The 13341-nt window shown below is 35.4% G+C and overlaps 3 protein-coding genes, 1 long non-coding RNA gene and 1 other non-coding gene across 10 annotated transcripts; 4 read left to right on the forward strand and 1 right to left on the reverse strand.

Moving 5' to 3' along the window:
- Positions 1-500: 500 nt before the first annotated feature.
- LOC144572422 (ras-related protein Rab2BV-like) lies at positions 501-1987 on the forward strand. 2 transcript variants are annotated; one of them, XM_078322007.1, is made up of 3 exons: positions 501-814; positions 1217-1715; positions 1767-1786. In XM_078322007.1, the coding sequence occupies exons 1-2, from the start codon at positions 650-652 to the stop codon at positions 1709-1711; spliced, it is 660 nt and encodes a 219-aa protein (XP_078178133.1). In that variant the 5' UTR covers positions 501-649; the 3' UTR covers positions 1712-1715; positions 1767-1786. The 2 variants fall into 2 exon arrangements, with proteins under 2 accessions (XP_078178133.1, XP_078178132.1); XM_078322006.1 differs by having other exon boundaries at positions 1217-1987.
- A 3654-nt stretch (positions 1988-5641) lies between these two features.
- Positions 5642-7683, forward strand: LOC144572241 (ras-related protein RABA2b-like). Of its 2 annotated transcripts, none has more exons than XM_078321710.1 (3): positions 5642-5805; positions 5878-6079; positions 6993-7683. In XM_078321710.1, exons 2-3 carry the CDS (start codon positions 5915-5917, stop codon positions 7482-7484), a joined length of 657 nt encoding a protein of 218 aa, XP_078177836.1. In that variant the 5' UTR covers positions 5642-5805; positions 5878-5914; the 3' UTR covers positions 7485-7683. The 2 variants fall into 2 exon arrangements, with proteins under 2 accessions (XP_078177836.1, XP_078177834.1); XM_078321708.1 differs by having other exon boundaries at positions 5666-5805; positions 5890-6079.
- A 109-nt stretch (positions 7684-7792) lies between these two features.
- On the forward strand, positions 7793-8004 carry LOC144572242 (uncharacterized). Its single transcript, XR_013517705.1, has 2 exons — positions 7793-7869; positions 7908-8004. It is a non-coding gene; the product is annotated as an uncharacterized LOC144572242 (long non-coding RNA).
- Positions 7908-12917, reverse strand: LOC144572239 (folylpolyglutamate synthase-like). 4 transcript variants are annotated; one of them, XM_078321704.1, is made up of 16 exons: positions 12669-12917; positions 12401-12555; positions 12213-12278; positions 12000-12109; positions 11806-11866; positions 11641-11724; positions 11451-11507; positions 10357-10417; positions 10023-10069; positions 9833-9910; positions 9574-9744; positions 9270-9488; positions 9050-9128; positions 8747-8902; positions 8248-8336; positions 7908-8147 (listed from the first exon to the last, which is right to left on the reverse strand). In XM_078321704.1, exons 1-16 carry the CDS (start codon positions 12754-12756, stop codon positions 8088-8090), a joined length of 1581 nt encoding a protein of 526 aa, XP_078177830.1. In that variant the 5' UTR covers positions 12757-12917; the 3' UTR covers positions 7908-8087. The 4 variants fall into 4 exon arrangements, with proteins under 4 accessions (XP_078177830.1, XP_078177831.1, XP_078177832.1 ...); XM_078321705.1 differs by having other exon boundaries at positions 8248-8368; positions 12669-12916; XM_078321706.1 differs by having other exon boundaries at positions 12401-12569; positions 12669-12845.
- A 315-nt stretch (positions 12918-13232) lies between these two features.
- On the forward strand, positions 13233-13306 carry TRNAV-CAC (transfer RNA valine (anticodon CAC)). Its single transcript has one exon. It is a non-coding gene; the product is annotated as a tRNA-Val (tRNA).
- Positions 13307-13341: the final 35 nt, after the last annotated feature.

Below are 13341 nucleotides of genomic sequence, written 5' to 3' on the forward strand. Positions count from 1 at the left end.
AATGAAATAGAAAGCAACCACAGAGCTAACATGATTTTTGGACTAATTTATCATGACCCCCCAATTAATTTAGTGTGCTTTCCTCGGATCCATTTTAGAATTCCATCTTTCTTTTTCTTTTTTATTTTTTTATTTTTTTTATTTGACATTGTTACTTGCAAGTTTTAATATTTAATTACTATCATGGAAGTAGTTTCAAAGCCTTAAAAGGACACAAACTAATTCCTGAGAATATATAACAATATGAACCTTTAATTCAAGGATTCATTCCAAATTTGTGCACAGAGCATAATTATACTAAAAAAATGAAGGAATAATATTCTGGCTATATTTACTCAATATATATATATATATATATATATATATATTCTGGCTATGAACATGCAACAGCAAAGAACATAGTCATGTACAACTACACCTGAATTTACTATTATTATAAATCGCCATCTGGCTATTTATTCATGCTGCTCCTGTATGAGAAAAATATGATTAGAAAAAATAGAAAACCTTTCCTGGCCATTCATTTGTGCTTGTTCTCTCCCCTTTCTCTCTTATAAGGTATATACCTGTCTCAATTTTCCATTTTTCAATCAAACTTTCCAGTAAGGAACAAGTTCACCGATTTACGCTTGCTCAGTCATTCGATAAAATGGCGCATAGAATCGATCATGAGTATGATTATCTCTTCAAAATTGTTCTGATCGGAGATTCTGGGGTCGGGAAATCTAATCTTCTCTCTCGGTTTACAAGGAATGAGTTTTGTCTTGAATCGAAATCCACAATCGGAGTCGAATTCGCCACCAGGACTCTTCAAGTAATACTTCCATTTAGCATTTTCAATTTCGTACTATTATTAAAATAATTACTATTTTTTGAACAACTTTTTGCTTGTGGAAAGTTTCTGGATTGTTGTCAGTTTTTCTTATGTGCTCATGAATTTTATTACAAAATTTCATACATTTATTAGCAATGTTGAGGTTGACATTAAATGATGTCAAAAGAGCTTTTCAATTGTACTGACAGGAAATCCAACACTGACATGTATCGTTCCAGTGGTACCAGTACTGGTACAGCGGTACTGTAACCAAGTCACCAAGATCAGAGACTGCAAATCTCTAGCCTACATTGGCATGATTCAAGTGGTTGAAGTTTTTTAATTGAATTAAACAAGAAATTTGTTAATTGAATAAACACACAGTAATAAAAAGATTTGCAGCTAGAGGGTAAAACGATAAAGGCGCAGATATGGGACACAGCCGGTCAGGAGAGGTACCGAGCCATCACAAGTGCGTATTACAGAGGTGCTGTCGGTGCTCTACTTGTTTATGACATCACAAAGAAACAAACATTTGACAACATCCAACGATGGTTGCGCGAGCTACGTGATCATGCCGACTCTAACATAGTTATAATGTTAGCTGGGAACAAAACTGATTTGACCCATTTAAGAGCGGTCCAGCTAGACGATGCCCGGTCTCTAGCTGAGATGGAGGCGTTGTCGTTTCTCGAGACGTCTGCTCTTGAGGCGACTAATGTCGATAAAGCGTTTGAAACTATCCTCACAGAGATATACCGTGTAGTTAGCAAGAAAGCACTTGCGGCGCAAGAAGCCGCGAGGTCATCGGTGATGGTACCGCCTATACAAGGAACAACTATTAATGTTGCAAATTCACCAGCTGGAAAAGCAAATTGGACATGCTGTTCAAATTAGGTCCGTTGGAATAATTTCTTTTGTACATGTATTCCCTTTTTGAAACTGTGCAAAGGAATGCTTGTTTGTGCTCCTTTTCTAACTTCTTTTTTATATTTTTTATTTATTTTGAATGCATAGAATTTTTGTAGGTTTTTCAATATTACCTTATCATTGAGAGATTCTTTTTTATCTTTTAATGCAGCTCCGCTGCTTAGAATAGATCGTAGCTCTATATCATTTATTTAGTTTTGTTTTTGTATCATATATTAGAGAAACAAACTGATCATGATTTGTTTGATTATAATTAATCGAAAGGTTGAAAATCAGAAGATCGTGCTTTCGTTTGTATCACTATGTTTACACAGTGCTCCTGCCCAATTCCTCAGAATTTTTTTTTTTTTATTATTATTATTATTATTATTATTATTATTATTATTATGAGATGGGCTACGGTGAGTTGCGAAGTAAAGCGACTATTTTACTTTACGGTCATATTTTGCAATTTTTAAGTTCAAAACGTCGATCCGAACCGTTCATCTTGTTCTCCATATTGAAATGTGCTTGGAGACCAAATTTTACATTTTTTGGAATTTTTTTACTATTTATTAAGCAATTTTGAAAGTCGCTGATCTGATGGTCAAGAAAATTTTACTGTTTTTTTACTGTTCATAGTAAAACAGCAATTTAAAAAAAATGCAAAATAAATAGTAAAAAAATTCCAAAAAATATAAAATTTGGTCTCCAAGCACATTTCAATATGGATTAAACATCTAATGGTTTGGATCAGTCGTTTGGACTTTCAAATAAAAATACGGCGTGAAGTAGAAACGCGTTTTACTTCGCAACTCACCGTAGCCCACCTCTATTATTATTATTATTATTATTATTATTATTATTATTATTATTATTATTATTATTATTATTATTATTATTAATTTCAGGTTTTCTATAAATAAGCGCATAATCCGTCCCTTAATTGTAAGTATTATTTTTTTTTTTACTTTTTTTCCCCAAAATAATCATTTATTATGTTTTCTCACATCTGATTTAGTGCATATGTAAGCGTAATGTAAATTAAAATATCGGACGCATATGAAATTTTATTTATCTGTTTTATTCACAACTTCACTTTTAGGCAAAAAATATTTTATCTTGAAGCTTGTTGTCGTGATTAAGTGGTAATTTATTGATATCTTGAAAACGTTATCATAATCGCTATCAAGTTATGTGCCTAATTTATTGATATCTTTATTGCTATCATAATCGCTATCAAGCTTATGATTCGGCTTATAATGTTATTCTCTGGAGTTTAAATAGTTTAAGGATTCACCTTATTCAAATCAGTGCTGTAAAAAACGTCCGTTTAGACTGATTAATCGGCCGATTAGTCGTTGGCAGTGATCAAATCATTACAAATTTGTCCGACTAATTAATCGATTATTTTCGATTAATTGATTGGCAGTGATCACCTTTCGGTTTTATTTTTTTATATAAATTAATAAATTGAAAAAATCAATGATCCTATTATTATTTTTTATATAAAGAAATGGGAGGTAGTAAAGTTGGCTAGGAGAAAAGTCCTAAGATTATTGATTACCCAAAGATCGAGAGTTCGATCTTTCTCACGACTTCGCAGCTTCTACAAAGGTTTAAAAACGATTTTGCAACTTCTGCAAAGGTTTAAACAAAAAATAAATATATTTTTACAAGTTCTTGAGAACAATTAAAATAACGTTAAAATAACGTAAAATTTGAGATATACATAGAGAAAATAATATAGATCATACCTAACATTTTTATTTTGATATTTAAGTTTTAAATTTGAATTTTATCAAAATTAAAAAAATTAAAAATATAATAAAAACACTAAAAGTGAAATAACTGTCCTCTTTAAAATAGCTCCACTGCACAAAATTGCTTGTTTTATTGACTATCCTAATATTGTACAACCATTACTATAACCATTTAACTTCAATTTTAACGCTGAAAGTGAAAACAACTTGATAAAATAATAAGGCTAGTGCTATTCTAAGCGCATAAATTTTGATTTTGAGTGCTTAGAGACTCTAAATTCCTAATTTACCCTTGCCCTCCCTTTCCAACTTAATTAATCTTAATTAAGAAACGGAGGTAATAAAAGAAAGTGGATCCATCGCTAGAAGGAAATCTGCTATCCTTTTTTGTTTTTGTTTTTGGAAATAATACAAAATATGAAAATTATGGAGAGGGAAAATAATTAAATTTTTCCTCTAAATTTTTTGTACCTTAGGTACGCAACCCTTATGAGGTAAATACCAGTACAAATCTGATCTTCATCCTTTGTCCATTTCATTTTGTTCGCAATTTGGTCTATGTACCAATCGTCTGGTGTCGCCTACTCATGTCCAGTGGTCATCTTTAATTTTATGTCTTTTGTGTTGTTAATATAGTCTGCTCTAGTTTTTATTCACATATACAATCATTTCCTATTTTTCCATCTTCAGATTGTGCTATTCTATTAGAAGAATGGGAGGATCATTACCCTTACGTTTAGATGCACTCTAAAATAACTAGCATAGCTACTATTAAGAATAGTAAATTAAGAATAACTAGAATAGCTACTATTTGAGAATAACACTAACTCAAAGCTATTCGGAATAGCTAAAAAGTTGTTTGGATGCACTATTTGCAACAGTCGCTATTCTGACTTTTTGCTGGAACAACAAAATAGCGCTGTTCTGCTTATTCGAAATAGCAAGTGTGATTGTTTGAATAGACTTGATTTAAAATAGCACTATTCTCATACCATCCAAACAGCAAGACATAGTACTATTCTCATTACATCTTAATTTACTCGTTGTGGAAATAACCAATAAATACATAGCAGCAAAACAACAACGAAATAACGTGCTCACGTTGGTATTGTATTGGTACCTGTAACTCTTGCAAATTAAGAATTACAAATATGACCTTATTTTGAACGCATTTTACTCTACTAGTGCAATTAAATTTAAAAGGCACAGAAAGGAGAAAACAGCAAAATATCACATATTGGACACAAATGTACATCTATTATTTTCTTTTTCTGATACGGATTATCTTTATCATTATTGTAATCTTCTCAATTTTTGTGGCTGGTGTCAAGCATTTGTGTTTATTAATTAATTAGATTTTTGGTTTCTGAATTCATGACAAAGCTTGAGCAGCTAAATGTCGGTAGCTACCACATGCAATTTGTTACTGGGACAATATGTAGAATGATGTTATCCAAGGTTAAGCATATTACCTAATTTTTGATAAACCTTTGGGCAGTGGTAAGGTATATAACACCAACTTAACACAATGGACGAAGTTGCGAATAAAATGAAATGAACATTGGTACTTGGAATAAAAAAATATAATCATTTTATAAACCCCTCTACAGAATTTTCATATTTTATATTATTTCCTCATAAAAAAAAAAAAGATAGCAGATTTCCCTCTAGCGATGGGCCCATTTTCTTTTATTACCTCCGCTTCTTAATTAAGTTCAAATAAGAAAATAAATCAGGAATTTAAGAAGAGAGTTTTATCTCAAGTCTCAAGTCTCAACGCTCAAAATCTTAATTTATGCGCTTAGCGCTATCCAAATAATGGCATTGACGCGGTTCGCACATGGGACCAGATTTATTTATTTGCGCGTTGTTTATTCTGAAAAGTAAAAGACGGGGTGAAGGAAAAAACATTACTCGTCTCCGCATTTTTGACCAAAAGGAAACCCCATATTAGTTGAATGACGTATCCTCTGCATTACTACACCGTTTCAGATTTTATCTAGACCGTCCGATCAGAATCCGGATCATCCAGTCTAACATACAGTATAAAACGAACGGACCAGATTTATAAATAAAAAATGAGGTACCATAGGTTGTATGAATTCGTGATTTCAGTGACTTTGAAAAAGAGGTACAACTGCAAGGTGATTCTTTCTTGCGCATTTCTCTCTCCTTCCCTCTTCGAACTCCCCCCATCCACTCATCCATTCGACTCTCTCTCTCTCTTTCTCTCTGCGTTTGTGTGCTCTGATCGGAATAACACAACTAGCATTAGTAGGCGAGTAGCCTCTTAATATATCGTCTGAAACTTCTAATCAGGTACCTGTTTGTTTCTCGATTTGGATTGATAGGTTCGTGCTATTTTCATGAGTTAATCGGCAGTTGATTTAGGATCAATTGAAGAATTGCAGTGAAGGATCAATAAAGAATGGCGCATCGGGTGGATCACGAGTATGATTATCTGTTCAAGATCGTACTAATTGGCGATTCTGGCGTTGGGAAATCAAACATTCTCTCCCGATTCACAAGGAATGAGTTCTGTCTGGAGTCTAAATCCACTATTGGCGTTGAATTCGCCACCAGAACTGTTGAGGTTCTTGCTTCCGATCCTTTTGTACCTTTTGTTCTTTTTCGGTCAATTCTATTCAGTCACAGATTTTTCTATCTTACATAAACGGTCTTGATTAATCTATTAGGAAATATTGATGGATTGGTAACAATTGGCATTTTCATGATTAAACCTTTTTTTTATGTTAAATCATTTCAAAGAATCACTTTGAAAAAAATGATAGCAATTCGGATGGAGTATTATGTACTACACGACAAGGAAAATGCGAACAGAAAATGCTTCCTTGCTTTCATCCGAATCAATTTGATATTGTAATGAACTTGTGGTATTCCACGAATTTGATATTGTAATGTCCCAAGTTTGCCTGAGTACGAAGGTTCGTTCATTTATTGATAACAAACATTTGAATTCCTATCTTTGAACGAAAGCATTTTAATTAATTAATTTGATTTATTTGCTGGTGAGGTCATTGCTCATTGGGGCTTTGATTGGGAAACATGTGGTAGGAAGAGAAGTCAAAGAATCTAACCTTGACAAACTCTTTTTATTTTATTTTGAGACACTGATTTTGCCTCTGCGGTGGTTTGCCAACCGCAACCAGCCTTGCATTTTCATTTTTTTAATTTAGCACTTTTATTCCATTTCAACTCACCTCTCCGGTTTTATGTGGTTCCTTGCATTTATTTAATTTATCTATATCCACATTTTATTTAATAGTATTTCCTATAAATTCTTACCTAATAATTAGAGTGTGTTTTTTTTCTCATGCTCTACATGGAAATGAACTTTGCTTGCTAATAATTGGTCATAAGTTGATTTATCTTACTTTCGAGTTTTTAACCAAATTAGCAATATGTTCACAGATGCTATTTAACAGGTAATGTCCTTGTACCAAAAACATGTTGAACTGATTTGGTGTATAAACAAGTAATTGCAGATAGAAGGAAAGACTATTAAGGCACAAATATGGGACACTGCTGGTCAAGAGAGGTACCGTGCCATTACAAGTGCGTATTACAGAGGTGCAGTTGGTGCCTTGCTGGTCTACGACATCACCAAGAAACAAACCTTTGACAATGTGCAGAGGTGGCTTCGTGAGTTGCGCAACCATGCCGACTCAAACATCGTGATAATGCTTGCCGGCAACAAATCAGACCTGACACATCTGAGAGCGGTGCAAATGGAGGAGGCCCATTCTATGGCTGAAAAGGAGGGCTTGTCATTTCTCGAGACCTCCGCACTGGATGCCACAAATGTCGAGAATGCATTCCAGACCATTTTGTCTGAGATTTATCAGATTATCAGCAAGAAGGCACGTGCTGCCCAAGAAGCTGCCCGGGCTTCAGTTGGTGTGACTCCTGCCCAAGGGACGACCATTAATGTCACTGACTCCGCAGCCACCACAAAATGGGCATGCTGTTCTACTTAGGCCGCTTCAATTTATACTTTTTTTTTCTTCTGTTGCTTGTGTGTTTCTCCTTACATGTTGAGATAGGTGTTGCCCGTGTGTAGTCAAAAGGTATAGGGGTCTATATTTGTCTTGATGTTCTAAACTATTCTTCCTGTAAGTGCAAATCTGGTAAAGTAGAAGAACAGGTGTTTGTTAAGAGATAAAGTATCTTTCATTACCTTTTTTTCCTTTTCCAAAAATAGTTAGTTTATTTTTGCTTTTTGACAGGTTTCATGGACCATAGTATAACTCGGCAAATTCTCTGCTCGTTCTATATCTTAAACAAATCATTTGCAATGTGGTGTACCAGATCTTACGTTCTCACCATAGCCACAAAATTTGGGTTAGGGAACGCATTGCTCAAGTTATGCTTTAACATTTTGTTAAAGCAGGCTAATCTAGTTTATACTCAAATACTACACCTCAGAAAAGATTACCCTCAAGCCACTATAAAAATATTTATTAAAATTTCACATTTGAAAAAATCGCAAAAAATAAACCACCCAATCAGTTTGTATACACCCTTAGCTAATGAAATAATTGCTCGTGGCTTGCTGATCAATTAATTAGCAAGTGTTCTGATCACTTCTTGATTAATCTGAGAATATCACCCACAAGATGCAGCGATCCCGTCACCAAAACCTATCAGAAGAATCAAAGGAGAAATGTCTGTATGCATTATAGTTTACTTCAACATACACGGTTCCAGTTTAGTAATGTATTATGTCAAACTGATTATTACCCGAAAACGAGTTGACTTATTTTGCCGAGCTGTTTCTTTGATCCAGTCAATTGCCTCTGGAAGTGACTGGAAAACTGAACTGTTACCACCTGCATTTGCACATGGCATCCTTTTATTTTATCTGGCTTGAATAAAAGTTTTATGAAGCCAAATTTTTTTTAAAAAGAATCCTAAGAGGAAAATAAAAAATCCAGCCCCTGCCAGCAACTCTTTGGCGGGACCCAATCCAGTAATGGCCAAGATACTGATCACAGTTCGTCGACCTCATGGCATGTTGGTCTGGTCAGACCAGATCTGTTCTGTTTACTATCTGCTCTTTTTCTAAGACAGAATGCAGTTCATATTAATCCATTAATTTAAAGTCTACAAGACACCAAGTCGGGTGCTCTTTTCTTGGCATTAGACCATAAAGTGCCTCAAAATCAGTTGTAATCCTTAAACAATGCTCAATGCCCAAGGATAGTAAGGTCGACTTGTATTAATATATATATATATATACCTTTTTCACTACGAAGTAGCTTCTCCCACACACGTTGCAATGTCAGTTGCCATGTCAGATCAACCTGCTGAGGCTGAGGTGGCGGTGCTGTCTTAGAACCAAGCTTGTTGAATTGTGACTGATTCGGTACAAATATCGCCTTATTAAATTGTACACCTACAGAGAAAATGTACAAACAATCGGTTAAAATGTACTACCTCAATCCATAAGGTAACCTAGCCTAATAGGTGGACCTTAATTTAATAATGTGAACAAATTGAACTACCTTTTAAAAAAAGGAATTAGTATAAGAAATATACATACCTTCATGAGTACAAGCATTAAAGAGGCGTGGAAGTAAGAGTTCAGGATCTCTCACTGACATGCAATTAAATACTAGTATCTGGATTTCAATCAAGAAAATAAAATCAAATGCAAGATAAAAAAATATTTGAAAAGTTATTCTACATGCATATTAAAGCAGACAACTTAAATTAACACAACCCAATTATAGTATTTAAGAAATTGGATATATATTAATTACCTGCCTATAATCCTTAAAAGGTTCTTCCTGTTTTTCTTCTTTAATGGTGTGTGAGAACCATCTACCACAAACCTCCATGCTCTCAGGACTGTGGGCCCCATCCAAATAAAACACCACATCACTAGGGCTGATGTCGTCATCCTGTAAGCGCACCATCTGTGCTCTCCCTTGCAAACTTGCAGTTGTGAGGCCTCTGATGACTTGTTCAGGTAATGACCCCTTATTTACCATGGCAAAATAATTTCAGTTATGTAGCAACAAGGGAGATATATTGATGTATAGAGTACAGGTATAGTGTACTCACATTATCACTACAATCAAGAGAAATGAGGTCTTCATGGCCGGTCTTTTGAAGCCAAGTACGAACTAAGGCAACAGCAAGTGCCGCGTTAACGAGTTGGTGCTCTCCTTGTAGACCGAGAGGCTGCCCATTTAGTGATGTGACATCTAGAGGCTGCACTACTTCAAGAGATATCTGTTACAAAACATAAAGTACATCATAAGCAATTTTCTATATTATTTAAAGAAAAAGAGGGACATAAGGTAGTAAGACTGCCACATACACCTAATTTGGAAGCACGATGCTCGAGTGCTGACATTGCCTCATCTGGTTGTGGTACTGTATATGCTGCAACTCCTTTCTAAAATATCACATCTAGATTAGGAAGTTACTAGTAAAAGAACTATATTATTTTATTTGTGGGGTATTTATGTTTAGATAGGTAGATACATAGGTGATTGAGAGAGGAAGACCTTGAAAATACCAGCTTTTTCTCCAGCAATTTCCGTGAGTGTATTTCCTGTTTGAAACAATTTGGCAACAACAAAACTTGATGCACTTGTAATGTAAACAAAATAAACCAATTCGATAACCCTGAAAAAACTGAGGGATGCTTCACACATGTTATTAAACCTACAATTTCTTCTTGATGAACTATTATTTGAACTATGAATTTGACTCGAGAATGTAAAAAGAGAATATTGGGAATTCACATATAGCAAATCAGCACAACACACAAAGTTAACATATGCAAGTGACCTACAATTTATTTTCTCAGGTGGGGAAAAGAGAGGGACTGGAACTAACCGAGAACATCCATATGATCATAACCAAGGGAGGATATTCCACATACAACAGGTGCTTGAACCTGCAATTCATAAGTTATAGTATTATTCAAACTTATAGCTGTGCATTTAATTTCATTCACTACAAGGATTGCCATACCAATGACAACACCAGTGCTGGTATTGGCATCAGTATGGATATCTAGGGGTGTTCATTGGGTCTGGTTTATTTGGTTTTTAACTGAACCGATCAATTTTGGACTAATTGGTTCGGTTATCCAGTTTATTTGGTGCGGTTCGGTTCAATTTTTTTTTTGAATTATTTCGCTTTTCTATATTTGGTTCGGTTTAGATTTTTTTCAAAACTGACTGAACCAAACCAACCAAACTATGGTTAATATGGTTTATATTTGGTTCATTTAGCGATTCTCTTTCTTTTCCCTTCACTGTCATCGCATCGTTATTTTTTACTTTTTTTTTAAGAAAGGCTGTCGCCTCGTCTCTGACTCTCCCCTTTTCCAAGCAGTGAACACCCGCACTCTACTTCCTACTCGCCAATCAAATCGCCATACCCCAGCTTCATCCCCTCTCTTCCTCTCTGTCAGCTGTACCCCTACGCTGTCCCACTCGCCTCTCTTCCTCTCTATGTCCTGCTTGTCTCCCAATATTCCAAAAAGGAAGAGGAAATAAAAATTCTCTACACACAAAGTACAGACTCTTTCCCCATTTCACCTCTGAATAAAGAGAATCTGAGAGAGAGGGAACTGAAATTTAGTTCAGTTTGTTTGCTTCGGTTTTATTTCAGTTTATAAATTTATTTCGGTTGGTTCGGTTGTATTTTTGAAAACCGAATAAAATGTTGGTTTGCCTATTTTATTTCGGTTTTAACCAAACCAAACCGATGAACATCCCCAGGATATCAATACCAAAAATCTTAACTGAACAGCAAAAGTAAAAAACCGAGATAACAAAAATAAGAGCGACAATCCAAGTAGCAGGAGATATTGTACTTACTAGTACACTATTCAACCAAGATGACACTAAATATAGAGATTCAATATAGTAAAGCTTGTTGTACATGAAGAGTATTTAGTCACAGCAGCATCATTTACGTACCACATTGGTAGCATCATACTTCCCACCTAAACCAACTTCAAGAACAGCAACATCAACCTAATTTTTATAAAGATCAAGAGTAATAACTATAAGTAAGTACCACAATTGAAAAATCTGAAACTAATAACCTATCTGGAAATCAAGTTTATGCAATGCATGCACAGGAACTAAAGTCAAGAGAAGTTAGAACCTGCTCAGCAGAGAAAATCTTGAAAGCCAGCAATGCAAGAAACCTAAAGTATGTTGGCATAGGTATTTTGTCATCAGTCTTCTCCTAAAAAAAAAAAATTAAAGAAAAAACAACGTTAAAGAGGTATTATACATATCATAAATTAACTTATTTTATAAGGAGTACCTGGAGTCTGTCCCAGCACCACCAAAAGTACTTTGTAAATTTCTCTTCTGAAATTTCCACACTATACAAAATAATTAATAGCGAACCACAACTAACATCAGTGCTCTTGCTTTACAAATAATATGAATTGTATTGATTAGAGTCGGAGAAGGAAAAATCAAATGAAATGAAAGTAAAAATGCAAAAATAATTACCCATCAATACGAAAGCGTTCACGAACATCCATTAGGTGGGGTGATGTGAACAGCCCTGTCCGAAAACCATAGCATCTCAGTATTGATTCTGAAAATGTGCATGTTGATCCCTACCAACCACCAAACCAATGCTACTAAATTAATTAACAATGAAATAAATGTAGAACACCATTAATATTTTCTAACAATAAAGTAGAATAGTTAAGCAAGCACCTTTCCCTTAGTCCCTGCCACATGTATAACCTTAAGCTGTGAAACAGGGCCGTCTAAATCCAACATCTACATTTCAGTTTAACAAACCATGTGAGTTGCACATTACAACTTTGATTCACACGAGGGACATCTGGTCGAATAACTATAATTTACAGTATATCCTAATTCAATTTGGAAAATTACTGAACCTTTAGATAATGGAACATCCAATTGAACTGCTCGTTCAAGCTGGAAGCATCAGTTCTTGTCCTTGAAGTGATAAGGGATGACAAACTGCTGACCGCGGCCTCATAGGAAGAATTCCTTGTTAAAGAATCACTCATTGCCATCGATGCAGCACTCACTGTAACACAAAAGCTACATAAAAATCAAATTAAAAATATAATCGTATGTGTAATTATGATTTTGAGAAGAGATAACAAAAAATGGAAAAAGAGAATTGGAGGAAGTGGTAACCTGAGATGTTACGACAAAAGGGGAAGCGATTACATGAGAGATTAGGGGGCAATGGAAGGATACGATGAAAGGTGAACAATGAGTGCATTTGAGTTGGTCGGCTTTAGGGTTTTCTTAGCAAATTACATCAGCAGCTAGTAGGTGACTGATGTGTCAGTGGTTGCGCGCGCGTTGGGAGAGCGATTATGCCAACGGACCACGAGTTACGTTTAGACCGAGCTTATGCCCTCGTGCTCTTAGCCTGTTATTGAAACGAGGCCTTGTGGGCCTCGGAGGTGGTAATGGGCGGGCTTTAGCGTAATTTCATCGTAGAATTTGAATATGGGCCTAGTTTCGAGCCCAACTCACTTACAAGGAGGAAAGACAGCGATTAGGAATTGGGGATGGTTCGAAGGGTTCGGCGGAGAGAGGAGAAGGAGAGGAGGCAGAAGGGGAGGAAGGCGGCAGAGGGAGGAGAAATAGAGTAGACGGAGAGAGCGAGGAGCGAGTAGAGAAACAGTGTGGTCCGATTTGGGAGGAGAAGAGAAACAGTGTTAAAAGTGTCATGAACGTCCGTTTCACTCCGTCTGGGTGGTGTAGTTGGTTATCACGCTAGTCTCACACACTATAGGTCCCCGGTTCGAACCCGGGCTCAGACAATTTTATTTTTCGTTTACTCGTTTAATCTTCAACG

This window comes from Carex rostrata, chromosome 20 (assembly GCF_964058835.1).
Source record: "Carex rostrata chromosome 20, lpCarRost1.2, whole genome shotgun sequence".
NCBI classification, from domain to species: domain Eukaryota; kingdom Viridiplantae; phylum Streptophyta; class Magnoliopsida; order Poales; family Cyperaceae; genus Carex; species Carex rostrata.

What these genes read in the sequence shown, in the direction of transcription:
- LOC144572422 (XM_078322006.1), top strand. Translation starts at nt 650, where the DNA reads ATGGCGCATAGAATCGATCATGAGTATGATTATCTCTTCAAAATTGTT. An exon ending in TCGCCACCAGGACTCTTCAA is followed by an intron (nt 815 to 1,216) that starts GTAATACTTCCA and finishes AAAGATTTGCAG; the next exon opens with CTAGAGGGTAAAACGATAAA.
- LOC144572241 (XM_078321710.1), top strand. Translation starts at nt 5,915, where the DNA reads ATGGCGCATCGGGTGGATCACGAGTATGATTATCTGTTCAAGATCGTA. An exon ending in TCGCCACCAGAACTGTTGAG is followed by an intron (nt 6,080 to 6,992) that starts GTTCTTGCTTCC and finishes AAGTAATTGCAG; the next exon opens with ATAGAAGGAAAGACTATTAA.
- LOC144572239 (XM_078321704.1), bottom strand. Translation starts at nt 12,756, where the DNA reads ATGCACTCATTGTTCACCTTTCATCGTATCCTTCCATTGCCCCCTAAT. An exon ending in GGTGCTGGGACAGACTCCAG is followed by an intron (nt 11,725 to 11,805) that starts GTACTCCTTATA and finishes TTTTTTTTTTAG; the next exon opens with GAGAAGACTGATGACAAAAT. An exon ending in TAATGCTTGTACTCATGAAG is followed by an intron (nt 8,903 to 9,049) that starts GTATGTATATTT and finishes TTTTCTCTGTAG; the next exon opens with GTGTACAATTTAATAAGGCG.